At 43.5% G+C, this 16,921-nt stretch overlaps 1 protein-coding gene across 3 annotated transcripts; it reads left to right on the forward strand.

The window, feature by feature from the left end:
* Window positions 1–435: 435 nt before the first annotated feature.
* On the forward strand, window positions 436–15,778 carry LOC121578147 (zinc finger CCCH domain-containing protein 11A). 3 transcript variants are annotated; one of them, XM_041892296.2, is made up of 17 exons: window positions 436–564; window positions 4,426–4,552; window positions 4,682–4,801; window positions 6,347–6,470; window positions 8,733–8,912; window positions 9,348–9,437; window positions 10,067–10,147; window positions 10,308–10,415; window positions 10,582–10,641; window positions 12,525–12,623; window positions 13,145–13,207; window positions 13,449–13,967; window positions 14,077–14,153; window positions 14,266–14,806; window positions 14,896–15,050; window positions 15,168–15,352; window positions 15,486–15,778. In XM_041892296.2, the coding sequence occupies exons 2-17, from the start codon at window positions 4,499–4,501 to the stop codon at window positions 15,670–15,672; spliced, it is 2,643 nt and encodes an 880-aa protein (XP_041748230.2). In that variant the 5' UTR covers window positions 436–564; window positions 4,426–4,498; the 3' UTR covers window positions 15,673–15,778. The 3 variants fall into 3 exon arrangements, with proteins under 3 accessions (XP_041748230.2, XP_041748231.2, XP_041748232.2); XM_041892297.2 differs by lacking the exon at window positions 4,426–4,552 and having other exon boundaries at window positions 438–564; XM_041892298.2 differs by lacking the exons at window positions 436–564; window positions 4,426–4,552; window positions 4,682–4,801 and adding an exon at window positions 7,398–7,426 and having other exon boundaries at window positions 6,409–6,470.
* Window positions 15,779–16,921: the final 1,143 nt, after the last annotated feature.

Here is a 16,921-nt window from a genome sequence, read left to right on the forward strand (position 1 = left end):
GCTCCAGGCCTCAAATATAATTTTTGACATTTTAGTTTTGTGCACATGCTAGGCAGATATGGTAGAGGGACTCACAACTGAAATTTCATCCCCCCCAAATCTCAAAGTAACAAAGTCGTTGAACTGTAAGTATTCATTTAATGTCCAAAGCATCATGAATACACCTGACCTGTTGTTTAAAAAAAAAGTATTCTCCACCCAAGTCATATGGCTAAACAATGTCAAAATACGTAGTATTGCAGGAAATTAGCTTTAATTTTATTGGGGGTGGTGCCTGGGGGCAATGAAATTCACATAGCAAATAGCTTTCTTGAAAAGTTGACAGCCCTGTATTTTAGTGCAATTTAGGGAAAATTGAATTCTAAGCATCACTCAAGTCAGAAGAGGCTCAGCGAAGGTTCGTGTCATTCATTTGCTATGTCATCGCCCTAGTGTTTTAGCCCAGCCAACGTTCTTTGGCGGTTTTTCAGCCTTGGATGAATTTTAACTCGTTCTATTGCATAGCCTACTTGTGTTGCGCAGCCAGGAGGAACCCGGCGCCGGCGGACGTGTTGCTCTCTTGTGGTGTGTGGAACATATATATATATATATATATTTAGTATTACTGGTAACTAATTAGCTTTATTCAATCATTTTGTTGTCATTGCGTTTGTATGTAAGGGTAAATCGTTAACTGGAAGTGAGGTGTGAAACGTCTTAGTTAGCGAGCCTCGTTGTAATCAGCCAGCTAACAGTAGCTAGCTAACTAACGTTAACAGCCAGACAGCTAGCTAGCTAGCTATCTAACGTTGGTAGCCAGGACAGAGTTTGGCCAGGCCTTTGAAGTGTAACGTTAGTTGCTTGCATCGACTCATTTTTAACCAGATTCGAAAGCTAGCTAGCTGTAACATTAAATTACAAGCTAACTAGTTAATGAAAATGACCACCCAGTTCATCTAACGTTAACTAGCTAATTACCAAACGGTGACAGAGTAACGGCAACTAGCTAGCGCTAACGTTAACTAACTTAGCTAGCTAACTATTTGCAATACAATGGCAAGTGACTATTGTTTTCTATTGTTTAGCTAAGCTAGTTAGCTTGTCAGGTAACTTGGCGTTGGCGTATGATAGTCAGCTAACGGTATCTTAGTTAAGTTATTTTGATGTGTGGCTAGAAACAGTTCATACAGTAACGTTAGCTAACTAACGTTATCTACAAATGCTAGGCCTGTTTTAGTGACCTGTGGTATCCTCATTTGGAACATTATTTAGTTTAAATCATTAATTTTGTGGGGTAAAAATAGTTAAGTAAATGTTCCAATACATTTAGTTTTTTCAGTAACTACCACGCACTGAAGATTAAAATCTTATTCGCACAGTTATTCTAGTAGCTAATTCGTCTTGCTACACTGAAAATATAAAGGCAACATGTAAAGTGTTGGTTTCATGAGCTGAAATAAAATATCCCAGAAATGTTCCATACACACAAAAAGCGTATTTCTCTCAAATTTTGTGCACAAATTTGTTTACGTCCCTGTTAGTGAGCATTGCTCTCTTGCCAAGATAATCCATCCACCTGAGAGGTGTGGCATATCAAGAAGATATAAACAGCATGATCATTACACAGGTGCACCTTGTGCTAGGGACAATAAAAGGCCACTCTAAAATGTGCTGTTTTGTCACACAACAAAATGCCACAGATGTCTCAAGTTGAGGGAGCATGCAATTGGCATGCTGACTGCAGGAATGGCCACCAGAGCTGTTGCTAGAGAATGTAATTTGGCAGTACGTCCAACCGGCCTCACAACCGCAGACCACGTGTAACCACGCCAGCTCAGGACCTCCACATCCGGCTTCTTCACCAGCAGGATCGTCTGAGACCAGCCAGCTGATGAAACTGGGTTTGCACAACCAAATAATTTCTACACAAACTGTCAGAAACCGTCTCAGGGAAGCTTATCCGCATGCTCGCCATCCTCACCAGGGTCTTAACCTGACTGCAGTTCGGTGTCGTAACCGACTTCAGTGGGCAAATGCTCATCTTCGATGGCTCTTCACGGATGAATCCCAGTTTCAACTGTACCGGCCAGATGGCAGACAGTATGGTGTCGTGTGGGCGAGCGGTTTCCTGATGTCAACGTTGTGAACAGAGTGCCCCGTGGTGGTGGGGTTATGGTATGGGCAGGCATAAGCTACGGACAACGAACACAATTGCATTTTAATGATGGCAATTTGAATACACAGAGATATTGTGACGAGATCCTGAGGCTCATTGTCGTGCCATTCATCCGCTGCCATCACCTCATGTTTCAGCATGATAATGCATGGCCCCATGTCGCAAGGATCTGTACACAATTCCTTGAAGTTGAAAATGTCCCAGTTCTTCCATGGCCTGCAAACTCACCACACATGTCACCCATTGAGTATGTTTGGGATGCTCTGTATCGACGTGTACAACAGCCTGCCAATATCCAGCAACTTTGCACAGCCATTGAAGAGGAGTGGGACAACATTCCACAGGCCACAATCCACAGCCCGCTCAACTCTATGCGAAGGGGATGTCTCGCTGCATGAGGCAAATGGTCACATCAGATACTGACTGGTTTTCTGTTCCACGCCGCCATAGCCGTGGGAAGGAGGGGTTGTCTTTCTTCTACTAGTCCTGTATTAGTGGACGGATATAACGGTCTGTAGCACATGCAAGGATTTCTTTTTCTTCCGATTTCCTTATATGAACTGTAACTCAGTAAAGTCTTTGAAATTGTTGCATGTTGCGTTTTATTTTTGTTCAGTGTAATTTCTTTAGTGTTTTATAATTTTATGTTTTAAGCTGGGATGCTGTATTAAGCTGTTTAGCTACTTACATTATTTGAAATGCCTGTCCTTGATTGTAAGATAAGAGTACAGTATGTTACTCCTCTGTTGCAAACCCATTTTGAGACCATCCAAGTTGACAAGATGTTGTGGGGGCCTCTGGACAGGTGTCAAATGATGCACAATATACAGTTTCACATTAAAATTCCAAATGTAGTACATTAAATGTGAAGGAATGGGTTGATATCCAAATGTATCAAGTAGTAAGCGCTGATTTTAGCTCCCAATAATGGATTATATAATACTCAGTTGTGTAGTTAGTCCGTTATGGTAAAATTCAGTTTGACCTATGCTCTATCACACGGTATTGTGGATGGTGTTGGCACATCCTTGTCATGTTCTACATTTCCTCTCTTGTTACACTTGGGTGAGAAACTGCAGTTCTGATATTTGACTGTTTGCAAGTCTCTGTCCTGTACTCAAACCAGTTTCTGTTCAGTTTTCCGGGGGAGTGTTTGTTTGATTTAAATCTAGGTTAAGAAGCAGCTTCTTGTCCATTCATTTAGATCTTTGGATGGGGGATAGAGTTTATTATAAAGAAAAGTAGATTCACAGAAGACATTTTTTTCATTCATTGTCGCCTGCTGGAATCCCTAGAAGCCCCACCCCACCTATATTTTTCTACATCATCCCTTGTGAAGAAGTTGACAATTTTTCTGAACCTATAGTTTTTTTATCTCCTGCCAGTTTTTTTGGATGATTTGCTGGGAGCGCAATCCCTCACTTCTCTCTCACATTTATTCCCCCCCATAAAAATAAAAAAAAGGACGTTCTTGCATCATCCATCTATAATGCTTAGCAGTCTGGCTGGAAGGAGTCAGAAGGAAGGTCATAGGACGACAAGTGTCTCTGGACCTCCCCTTTCCCTCTTATCTCACGGATCGAGTGTTCCTTCAGGACCATTATTGCCACAGAGACACCCTATTAGAAGTGCTTGAGGAAGTGAGGAATCTTCTCAGCCACTCCAGGTGAATTTAGCCGAACAAACCTCTGAAGCAGAGTCTAATTTCTCTGCAATTTATACTCTGGGTCACTTTCCTGTCGTGGACATATGTCACAATGGACCACAAAGGAATTCTAATTATTAAGAATTAAACTCTGTAGAGTTATGTTCAGTCCCTCCAGGATTCAGCGATTCTGTTGTCGCTAATTCTTTTGCAAAATCACCAATACCGCACATTATGCGAGGGCTTACAAATTTGACCAATCACTGCACTATTCCTCCATTAGACAGTCAAATCATCGCAATATTATTGCATAAAACTGACCCATCACTGCAGTACAAAGAAGGCTTGCAATTTCAACCAATCACCACACATTTACTGCATAATATGGTTCAATCAAGACACACGTCAACACTTTTTCCCTCGTCAGTGCATTTGTGACATTTGACAATCATTGCATATAGCCATGCAAAATGTCAGAATTACCACAGCAAAATCAAGCATTTTTGCCTGCAAATATCACAAAGAATCCCTGCGAAATCCTGGAGGGTCTGTTGCCGCCACAGTGAAGAAATCAAATCCACTCATGCCAGAGAAATGACCATGGCTCCTGTTTCACTGTTGCCAGCCCAGGGAGAGTCCTGTTGGCCCTGAAGAGAACACCCCTGACCCAGACGTGAATCCAGTAGACCAGCCTGAACATGACTAACCATAGAGATGACTGCTATTTCTTCTACTACTCCAACTGTGCTAAAGTAGGGGTCATAACAAAAACAGCATCGGGCACTAGCATTTTATTGCTTTTTAAATCTTTTATAAATGGCAGTAAATGCAGCTCAGATGTGTAAGTATTGACATGGTTGTGTTTGCATTTCCTGGTGCAGGGTGACCGCTGCCCCTTCAGACACTGTGATGCCGCCAAGGGCAGTGAGGTTGTCTGCAGCCTGTGGCAGGAGAGCCGCTGCTTCCGACAGGTCTGCAAGTTCCGCCACATGGAAATTAAGGTAAGGATCGGTCTCCTCACTCTGTCTCTGTGTGTGTGTGTTTAGACCATCTTTGCTCATTATTGCCTGAGTTGTCACACAAACAAAAACAAGTATATAGGGAATATCCCCTTCAGGTTTGGGCGGTATCCAGATTTTCATACCGTTTCTGTACCATACCGGGGTATACGGTATTACCGAATGTGCACACAAGGGGCGCTATTTCAAAAAACCCACAAAACAATTTAGGAAACAGGGATCTTGATCCAGAAGGGGATTGAATGTCTCTGCTGTAACCAAGAAGCTTGATCTTGACATCTAGCCACTTAGTTAGCAAACAAAATGCATAGCTGGAGCCCTGAGCTGGATATCATTTTTTACATCTTAGATTTCTTAGTTATACGTAACTTAGTTATAAGCAGTGGCATAGCACGCAGCCCCCCTCAAACTTTTTTTTAAACGGTATTGAAAATCCTACCGTTGGTAATTGGAAATACCCCAGTATATGGTATAAAGTAGGGATGTGACAAATGAACACATTTTCTTATCGTTTAAACTGCCATTTTGAAAGGTTATCCGTTAAAACACAAAAACATCATGAAATTCCAGGTCAATTCACAATGCAGAATAATGGTCCTATTACGTATGTATGACCTCTAGGACCGGGTTAATGAAGTTCTATCTACTGCGACCCTTTACAGACATAGAACCAGCTACAGCAACATGTCGATAACTTTTCAGACAATTAAATGTGCCGCGTTAGAAGCATCTGTACCCCTGCTGACCCAAAGATACTGTAACCCGGTCTAAGCTAGGTTATTCTACATTCAACAGACCGAAGACACATTCGTGTCATTAGCGAAGAGAAAGAGCAGGCAGGCCAGCGCGAGGGAGAGAGAGGGGCAGGCAGAACCGTGCGCATATGTCTTGGTAATCTGCATCTCGCAATGTCTTAATTGTCTTGCATGCCTCGTAAATTCACCAAAGTAGCCTAAAGTTCGCCTCTTCCTCTCTGGTTTTATTGAAATTACACAACTTTCCCCAGTCCTTTATAGTCTTGTTGGGCTATAACACGGAAAATAATGTTTTGTGATAACTGCAATATGATTTTAATTATGTGGGGGGGGAAGTGTTTTTCGGTAGACATTTTTCTTAAGGTTAAGGATCCCAACTCGTTTTAAACATTTTAACGTTTAAACGTTCACACCCTTACTATAACGGGTATATCGCCCAAGCCTAATCCTTTTAAAGCTTTTCCCGCTCTAAGCTGTGTCTCTCGAGTGGCCTTTACAGAGGAGTAGAGAAACACCCTCTCTTAAAACCTGGGTCAGGGGCTGTGCCTCTGGACCTGTCAGGTGGGACATTTGAATCTCTTGTTGGTCTCCTCACACCATGTTCTCCAGTTTTAGACCTGGGCATTTTGTCATAGAAAGGGTTGATCTTCATTTTATTGTTTTCTAAAGTAAGCGTTCACAAAGACTTGAATGTTTAATAATACAATTTTGTTGCAAGACATGCTACTACGTGTTCTGACATGCCCCCTCTCTACCTCTTCCTCTCATACAGAAAAACAGGAAGGAGATGGCATGTTACTGGGAGAACCAGCCTGCTGGCTGCCAGAAGCCTCACTGTGCGTTCCACCATGAGAAACCACGCTTCATAGATGGCAAATACGTACCGCCCAACAAAAGTGAGTAGGCACTCTGAAAGAACAGACTCTGACCCAGCCACCGTTAACTTGCTGATCTTCATCTCCTCAGCATCGCGTGACATGATTTTCACTTGACATGATATTGTGTATCAGCAGAACAAAAATATAAACGCAACATTTCATGAGCTGAAATAAAAGATCCCAGAAATTTTCCATATGCAAAAAAACGACTTATTTCTCTCAATTTGTGAACAAATCTGTTTACATCCGTGTTAGTGAACATTTCTCCTTTGCTAAAATAATCCATCCACCTAACAGGTGTGCCATATCAAGAAGCGGATTAACCTCTTAAGGATCAGACCTTTTTTGTCCAAATTTTCGCATAAAATGACATACCCAAATCTAACTGCCTGTAGCTCAGTACCTGAAGCAAGGATATGCATATTCTTGATACCATTTGAAAGGAAACACTTTGAAGTTTGTGGAAAAGTTAAATTAATGTAGGAGAATATAACACATTAAATCTGGTAAAAGATAATACAAATGCAAGAGAAAGGCCACAATATAATATTGCAGTTTAGGCGCAATCTATATTTTGGCCACTAGATGGCATCAGTGTGTGTGCAAAGTTTCAGATTGATCCAGTAAAGCGTTGCGATACTGGATTATTTTGTATCAAGTCTGCTCAAATGTGCCGAATTGGTCAATTGATACAAGTACATAACTATAGAGAACATACATTTTGTATTACCATATCATTTTTGTAAGTTTACACACTCCCAGGAATGTCATACATGATGGATCATTAGCTTATACACTAACTTTCACATATATAGTTGGCCGGGTGGGGTGGGTGTGGAGCCAGAGACAGCAAGGGTTCAAACTGTAAAACCCAGTTCCTACATTTGAATAAAAAAATGTATTTTATCAAACAAAACTGCTACATTTTATCTCTTGGACCCTCAGGATGACAAATCAGAGCAAGATTACTGAATGTAAGTACATTATTTACCTTCAGAGGTAAATGTATAAAATCAGTTGCCGTGATAAGTTTTTAGTTGTTGTGCACTCTCCTCAAACAATAGCATGGTATTTTTTCACTGTAATAGCTAATGTAAATTGGACAGTGCTGTTATATTTAAAATAATTTAAGCTTTCTGCCCATATAAGACATGTCTATGTCCTGGAAAGTTTGCTGTTACTTACAACAGTCATGCTAATCACATTAGCGCACGTTAGCTCAACCATCCCGTATACGGGACACCGATCATGTTGAGGTTAAACAGCATGATCATTACACAGGTGCACCTTGTGCTGGGGACAAAAGGCCACTAAAATGTGCAGTTTTGTCACACAACACAATGCCACGTGCGTCTCAAGTTTTGAAAGAGCGTGAAATTGAAATGCTGACTGCAGGAATGTCCACCAGAGCTGTTGCCAGAGAATTGAACGTTCATTTCTCTACCATAAGCCGCCTCCAACGTGTATGGCTTTGTGTGGGCGAGCGGTTTGCTGATGTCAACGTTGTGAACAGAGTAGTAGCGGTGGGGTTATGGTATGGGCAGGCATAAGCTACAGACATTGAGCACAATTGCATTTTATAGATGGCAATTTGAATGCACAGAGATACCGTGACGAGACCCTGAGGCCCATTGTCAGGCCAATTGTCCGCCGCCATCACCTCATGTTTCAGCATGATAATGCATGGCCCCATGTCGCAAGAATTTGTACACAATTCTTTTAAGCTGAAAATGTCCCAGTTCTTCCATGGCCTGCATACTCACCAGACATGTCACCTATTGAGGATGTTTGGGATGCTCTGTATCGACGTGTACGACAGCGTGTTCCAGTTCCCGCCAATATCCAGCAACTTCGCACAGCCATTGAATAGGAGTGGGACGACGTTCCACAGGCCACAATCAACAGCCTGATCAACTATGTGAAGGAGATTTGTCGCACTGCATGAGGCAAATGGTGGTCACACCAGATACTGACTGGTTGTCTGATCCACGCCCCTACCTTTAAAAAACAAAAAAGTTATCTGTGACCAACAGATGCATATCTGTATTCCTTATGATGTGAAATCCATAGATCAGGGCCTAATTAATTTATTTCGATTGACTGATTTCCTTATGAACTGTAAAATTGTTGAAATTGTTGCATTTTATATTTATATTTTTGTTCAGTATATATTCAGGACTGAGATGAATAGCATATTTGGGCTCACTTATGAACAAACCTATTCTTTATCAGAACCAGAGTTTATCAATAGTTTCTGAACTGGATGGTTTTGTCACTCAGGTTTTGCCCTGAAAGAGGAAGAGGAGCCTCATGAGGATCCTTTGCCTCCTGTCCCTGCCTCCATCCCAGCCAACCCCCAGCTCCGTGGGGTCATTAAGGCGGAGACACAGGAGAACGTTCCCAGCCCTACCCACCCGCCTGTGGTCATCAATCCGGCAGATGATGATGAGGATGAAGATGGTGAGAAACACACTGTTCTTACGTCTTCACTAGGACTATTTAATTTTTGTGTAGTGTACTTTCGTCATGTCAAGTTAATTTAAAGTGGAATCTACAAAGGTCACAACACACTTAACATAACCAAAAAGTTAGAGTAAAATATAAAGGCAATATAAACAACAAGAATAAAAAGCAATATCAAAATTAAGGAGCAAATAGTCCATAGGGCAAGAAGGAGCATGGCAGTGGAAAGATACAGAATGGAGCTGTTAAAGGGGCAGTAGCGCAGAGACGCGTGGAGCAGACCTTCAAGGTGATTAAAGTTCTAGGTGTAAATTACATTTGAAGGTGGAGAGGGTATTGATATTGTTAGGACATACAGTACTTTCTTTTGTTTGCGATTTAATTTGGGAACTACCATTTGACTAAGGGGGGTTCCTGTGTGTGTGTGCGCAGATCAGTTCTCAGAGGGGGAGGACTGCAGGTACGGCTCAGACAGATCCAGAGTGGTCTCTCCCAGGAAGATGGCTGTGGCCTCCAGCTCAGGTAAGAGGAGAACAAAGAAACAGAACACATAGAAAAGATAAACATCAACGCAGTGCCTGTTTTTAATGCGGCAATCAGCAGTTGAATCAATAACAAAGCGTATCTTCCCCCCACTGTTTCACTAAAAAGCTGAGTGATGGAGCTGGAGAAATGTAACCACTCAAATTCAGACAGAGCTATGGATGTTTTAACCATGGTTTGAGACTATACAGTATTTGTTTACATTTACTTTGTTTACAAACATTGGGGTAAAACAAGATAATATTTTGGGTTCTGATGGGGTACGACAGTTGAACTAAGCTCCTAGGCATTTAAGTTATATTCTTCAAGAATCAATGGATACATCTCAATAATTTATAGTCCAACTGCAGGAAGCCCCTTTTTTAAAGTAGATTTAGTTTCAAACCCCACGAGGACTGGACTCAAACTTGAATTGACCGCTTCGCTTTTGAACGCCTCCGTGACAACAGGGTTATATTTGAAAGGTCTTGTATTTGAAAGAACAATCCTCTTAAAGCTTTGCCCACTCAAGGCTGTGTGTCTCAAGTGGCCATTACAAGACCTCATTGTCTTTGAGCGGCCCCTGTGTCTCTCTGTGATTGGCTAACATTATTTTTGGGGAGGCACAGATGACTCGCTGAACTTTGGTGTCAGAACCTTGGAGGAGATCAGACTGAGGAAAGCCCTGAAAGCCAGTATGAGGATAGCTGGTGAGTTCATCCTTCCTCTCTCCTCCTAAATGCATCGACTATTGCCTTTTGTATCGTCGTCAATATTAGAAAAACTGTCATTTCAATGGAGCACTTATCTTTTCTGTTCTCCTACTGTTAGTGATACAGTGTGAGTTTATCAACTGTCCTTGTCTCTCAGGTTATCCAGTTCCTGGCCAGGGCTCAGACCAGAGAAACAACGGAGTGAGCAGCGAGAAGGAGAACATGAAATCCTTTATCCGACCATCTCCCTTCACAGCTAAGGATGGTAAGAATCATTGAACACTGATCTAGCTGAGCCCCCGTCGTGTATGCATTGATAAACAAGATTAGATGTTTTCCCAGTTTGAATATTGTTGAAGTGAATCCCACAAGTACATATGAACACACACTCGCTACATGTCATGTGTAACATATGCATGCTACCCCCTCAGACACTGTGGTGTTTGGTGAAGAGACTGGGAGACGCAACGTCGTGGAGAGAATAGTCAAAGGTACATCTGAGACTTCTGGAAACTCCAATGTCTTGTATTGTCGAAGTTAAAGAATGAATCAGAGGAAAGCGTGCATACAGTACCAGCTGAGAATCACTAACAATTACATTTGACATTTGTCATTTAGCAGAAGTTCTTACCCAGAGCGACTTACACTGCCAGTCCATGTACAGTGCCTTGCAAAAGCATTCATCCCCCTTGGTGTTTTTCCTATTTTGTTGCATTACAACCTGTAATTGAAATTGATTTTTATTTACATTTCATGTAATGGACATACAAAATAGTCCAAATTGGTGAAGTGGAATGAAATAAATAACTTGTTTCAAAAAAATTATACAAAATAAATAACGGAAAAGTGGTGCGTGCATATATATTCACCCCTTTGCTATAAAGCCCCTAAATAAGATCTGGTGCAAACAATTACCTTCCGAAGTCACATAATTCGTTAAATAAAGTCCACCTGTGTGCAATCAAAGTGTCATATGATCTGTCACATGATCTCAGTATATATACACCTGTTCTGAAAGGCCCCAGTCTGCAACACCACCAAGCAAGCGGCACCATGAAGACCAAGGAGCTCTCCAAACAGGTCAGGGACAAAGTTGTGGAGAAGTACAGATCAGGGTTGGTTTATAAAAAAATATCCGAAACTTTGAACATCCCACGGAGCACCATTTCAATCCATTATTAAAAAATGGAAAGAATATGGCATCACAACAAACCTGCCAAGAGAGGGCCGACCACCAAAACTCACGGACCAGGCAAGGAGGGCCATAATCAGAGAGGCAACAAAGAGACCAAAGATAACCCTGAAGGAGCTGCAAAGTTCCACAGCAGAGATTGGAGTATCTGTCCATAGGACCACTTTAAGCCGTACACTCCACAGAGCTGGGCTTTAAGGAAGAGTGGCCAGAAAAAAAGCGATTGCTTAAAGAAAAAAAATAAGCAAACACGTTTGGTGTTCGCCAAAAGGAATGTGGGAGACTCCCCAAACATATGGAAGAAGGTACTCTGGTCAGATGAGACTAAAATTGAGCTTTTTGGCCATCAAGGAAAACACTGTCTGGCGCAAACCCAACACCTCTCATCACCCCGAGAACACCATCCCCACAGCATGATGCTGCCACCACCATGCTTCACTGTGGGGATGTTTTTCCATCGGCAGGGACTGGGAAACTGGTCAGAATTGAAGGAATGATGGATGGCGCTAAATACATGGAAATTCTTGAGGGGAAACCTGTTTCAGTCTTCCAGAGATTTGAGACTAGGACAGAGGTTCACCTTCCAGCAGGACAATGACTATAAGCATACTGCTAAAGCAACACTCGCGTAGTTTAAGGGGAAACATTTAAATGTCTTGCAATGGCCTAGTCAAAGCCCAGACCTCAATCCAATTGAGAATATGTGGTATGACTTAAAGATTGCTGTCCACCAGCGGAACCCATCCAACTTGAAGGAGCTGGAGCAGTTTTGCCTTGAAGAATGGGCAGAAATCCCATTGGCTAGATGTGCCAAGCTTATAGAGACATACCCCAAGAGACTTGCAGCTGTAATTGTTGCAAAAGGTGGCTCTACAAAGTATTGACTTTAGGGGGGTGAATAGTTATCTTTTCTGTTTTTTTTCTTTTCTTATTTCTTGTTTGTTTCACAAGACAAAATATTTTGCATCTTCAAAGTGGTAGGCATGTTGTGTAAATCAAATGATACAAACCCCCCAAAAATCTATTTTAATTCCAGGTTGTAAGGCAACAAAATAGGAAAAATGATAAGGGGGGTAGCTACACAATTGTACAATCATGAGCTACAAAATCACACTGGGCATTATTAGTTGTCCTACCACCTACACCCTAAACTTCCATGACCATTAATCTTTGACCTTTTAGAAGTTCCTGCTGGTGGTGACCTGCCAATGAAACGCCGTCTGGCCGAGCGCCTCGGGAGGAACATGGAGGAGGATGAAATGGACCTGCCCCCTCGGAAAGGTGAGCAAGGGGAAACTAATATATCCACAGTGGATTTAATTACCTCAGACTAATAGGAATACTTGTTCTTAAGAGTATGTCATTGAAATTGTATATTTAGTCTTTGTTCTTTAATGTTATATGTTGTGTCGATGGGCTACAACGAAATATTCATGTTCATTAGGGCACGGAACTGATTTTTTTTAAATTATGTTTGGCAAGAGAAAACAAAAATGTGCGTTTCTTATTGGTAGTCCCTCCCTGTTTCAGTCTGTCCTCCGTGCCTAATGAAAATGACCCTGGTTGTACTAATTAGTTCAAGCCCCTGATTAGTGCTTTATCTGAATCAGGTGTGTCTGTGATGGAACAAAGGAATGCACACTAGTTTCTCTTTAGGGCCAGGGTTACCCACCTGTGCCACATGAGATACGCAATAGTTGTATTGTTTGTGATTTGTTGATACTAAGAAGTAAAACCATTGTTGATAGTCATTTTCTTGGAGAATTTGGACTGGTTTTCATGTTATTTTCTTCTCCAAACAGCTCTGAAACCTGTCAGGGACAGACTGGGATTACCTGTTGAACCCACTGCTGCATCTGAATCAGGTAATCATTAACTCACCTCCTCTCACAATTAACAAGTATCTCTTGAAATGTCTCTCTTAAAATTACTTATTAAAATCAAAATCATTAGAATGACTATTTTAATTTAGTTACTTTGTATATTCTTCTGTAAAGCGCTTTGGGTAGCTAATAAAATATGTTTAAATGGTTTAACAGTATCTGTCTGAACAGTATACAGCTATTCTCCTTTTGTCATAATGTTGATAACTAACCTCTCCCTCAGCTGAGAGCAACAGCAAGACTAGAGCGTCTGAAGTAATCCGCATCAAAACCCTGGAGGAGATCAGGCAGGAGAAGTTGGCCAAGACCCAGGCTCAGGGTCAGGGGGACGACCATCGCCCTTCAGTCCCTGATTCCACCGCTACCAAGGCCCCAAAGAGAAGCGCCGCTGTCAAATCTGCAGCTGGCCTTCACGTGAAGACCACCTTTGAGATCCTCCACGCCAAGAGGAAGCTGGAGGAGGACCAGGGGCCCAGCCTCAGGAAGGCCAAGCAGCCGGCTGTGGAAGCAGCTCCAGGGAACTCCCAGGGACCCCCAGAGCCAGTCATGCTCATGCGGGTGGCCCCTCCTGGGGGAAGAGTTAAGGTGAAGACCCTGGAGGAAATCCGCAGGGAGAAGGCAGCCAGGATGCAGGCCCTGGGACAGGAGGCATTTAACATGAAGATCCCAGGCTCCGACCCGGCCTCCGGAGAGGGAGGTGCCAAGAAGTCCTGCATACTGCGCATCAACAAACCAGCTTCTGGTTAAAACAATTTTTTCTTTGATTTGAGAACCCTTTTCCAATTGCTCATAACGACCACTAGCTGTAGTGTTTTGTATAATTCTAAGACATTATTTTGTTGTCCTTACAGCTGCCAGCACTACCACCCAGAAGACATCCGAGGTGACCGAGAAGAAGCCAGCTGAGCCTGCTGCTGTTGCTACTGAGGTAAGACTTCCATACCTTCTATCATGTGTGTCCTGTCTGAATACCTTAGATCCAGATATGTAGTTCTACTCTGAATCAGAGCGGGTAATCAATGAATAGCTCTGGTCTTTAGGCCACCCCTGCTAATGGTAGCAGCGTGAATGTGAAGACCTTCGAGGAGATCATGCATGAGAAGAGGCTCCGCAAGCAACAGCTGCAGAAGGAGCAGGCCTCGTCCACCAGCCACTCAGAGGGCTCCGTCAAGGCTGAATCTACCCATAAACAGGCCGCAGGCCCCGCCCCCCAGAGGGAGAACAGGGCGAGGGTGAGCCCCTCTGCCGCCCCCTCACCCCCCACCATCACCCTGGAGGCACCTGCCCAGGCGCCCAAGGCCCTCCTTCGCCAGCGCATCACGCTCAAACCCAAGGCAGCCTCCCCCCAGCAGGGGTCTCCACTGATGCAGGCCGAGCCAGACTCCCCCTCCCTCAGCCCCAGGAGCTCCAGCGCTGCCCCAGGCAAAAGGGAGAGAGGCTCCCCAGGAGGTTCCAGTCCCCCCAAGCAGGCTGCCTTAGCAGCAGCTGCCTCCCCTAGGCCCTCCGGGGAAGAGGCTCCAGTTGAGAAGGCTCAGGATGGAGCTCAGAAGAAATCCCCTGGGCAAGCTACTGAAGCTAAAGGTACGTGCCTGCAGAGAAGAAATCCCAAAATCTTATGCAAAGATCAACTCCAAAGTATTAGTCTTACCTCCTGTGTGCTGTTGTTTCAGTGAGGCCCAAGCTGAACGTGAGGCCTTCTGTGATAAAGCCAGGCCAGAAAAGGAGAGAAGCAGAAAGATCTGCTGTTGCTGCAGTCAAACCCCTCAACTGCACCTCCACAGCACAGGAAGAGCCACAGCAGGAGCTGCCCTGCAAATGGAGAGAGGTAGGTCTCAAAGCTCACGCTCTCTGTGACAGGATTCCTTTGTGATGTTATGGAGATGTACTTTATAAAACCACTGTTATTATAACCTGTGTTGATAACCTTGTGTGTTCTCGCCAGGTGTCCTCTCCCTCCTCCAGAATGCAGGCCCAAATAAGCCTGATGGTTCCCAGGAGTCCCCCCACCACCCTGGGCCTGGGCTGCAGCTCCAGTCCCCTGAGAGAGGAGTTCCAGGCGGTCCCTGTCAAACAGCACAGCCCAGCCATCACCACAGCAGCCCCAGACACCTGCATAGTCCCACAGAGGTAACACTGGCAAACCGCGCTACAGTTACAACTCACCTTTTTATACTGTCATATGGTTAAATCTAAAATAAACCCAAACTTCTATGGCTGAATGAGGTTAAATGAACTCTGCTCCTCTCGCTCTCCTCACCAGTCCTTTGGTGAAGACGCCCACCCAGCCCAAGGCTCGGCGGCCCACCGCTAGCACCTCCGCCATGGACGAATTTGACGAACTGATGAATGAGTTTACAGATGACCGTCTGGAAGATGACTTGGAGCTGGACCCCGGCAAGGGAGAGGATGACTACCTGCTGGAGCTGTCTGAGATGATTGACAGCTAACCCAATCATGACCCCTGGCCGACCCTTGACCTTGAGTAATGCAAATGTTAATGTAACCTGATACCCCTGACCGAACTAGAGTAAGTCCTACATTCATCACCACCAATAGAATTTCACCACCGGAACTAATCAACAACCCTCAGTCAACCACCTGAACTAAACACCAGTTGAACTTTAAGCTACTACCAGAGAAACTCACAGGGCATCACCTATCACTGCCATTAGAGTAGGGTTGATTTGACACATCTCCTCATTGATTTGGGGAAGTATGTTTTTATGTTACTGAAAATCCCCAACCACCTTCACCATCTCTCAGCCCATTAAATTGTAGTAGACTGGTTGCTAGCTCCAACATGTCAGAGGGGACTTGTGTTATTTTTCAATTAAAATGCATTGTATTTTACATTTTTAGATGGTACTGTTTTTACTCTTTACTATTTAATTCATGGTTGTTACCTTTTTGTCCTGGAAAAACAATCCTTTATGTATTTTAATTTCTGCACCTTGTTGATTATTTGATTTTTACATTTACATTTAGTCATTTAGCAGACGCTCTTATCCAGAGCGACTTACAGTTAGTGAGTGCATACATTATTATTTTATATATTTTTTCATACTGGCCCCCCGTGGGAATCGAACCCACAACCCTGGCGTTGCAAACGCCATGCTCTACCAACTGAGCTACAACCCTGCCGGCCATTCCCTCCCCTACCCTGGACGACGCTGGGCCAATTGTGCGCCGCCCCATGGGTCTCCCGTTCGCGGCCGGCTACGACAGAGCCTGGATTCGAACCAGGATCTCTAGTGGCACAGCTAGCACTGCGATGCAGTGTCTTAGACCACTGCGCAATTTGATGACACTAGTAGTGATATACTCGTCTAAGGGTTTTCTTTTTTTGGTCCCGAATGAGAACATGAAAAAGCAAACATTTGGTTGGGGAATGACATACAAATATTTTTCAAACGTCCTCAGTAATTACCATCTTGCATTGTAAAGACGAGCTTGTGGTCTTACCTGCCAAGCCTGTCACCCATGGTTGTTCAATCATGTATCATTGTTTGTTGCAGAAAGACTGAATCTGTGTATACTTATAAGACTGCTTTAAATGGAAGAGCTACAATAATTTACTGGTCTAGCAGGGTGTCGGACTGCTGCTACAATTACAATAGTTAGCCTGCTCCTGCCTCCTGTATTTGCCTTGGGCTCAGGTCTACTGTCGGACTGACGCTCCAAAAATCATGTACAACG

Source organism: Coregonus clupeaformis, chromosome 12 (assembly GCF_020615455.1).
Source record: "Coregonus clupeaformis isolate EN_2021a chromosome 12, ASM2061545v1, whole genome shotgun sequence".
Classification (NCBI taxonomy): Eukaryota; Metazoa; Chordata; class Actinopteri; order Salmoniformes; family Salmonidae; genus Coregonus; species Coregonus clupeaformis.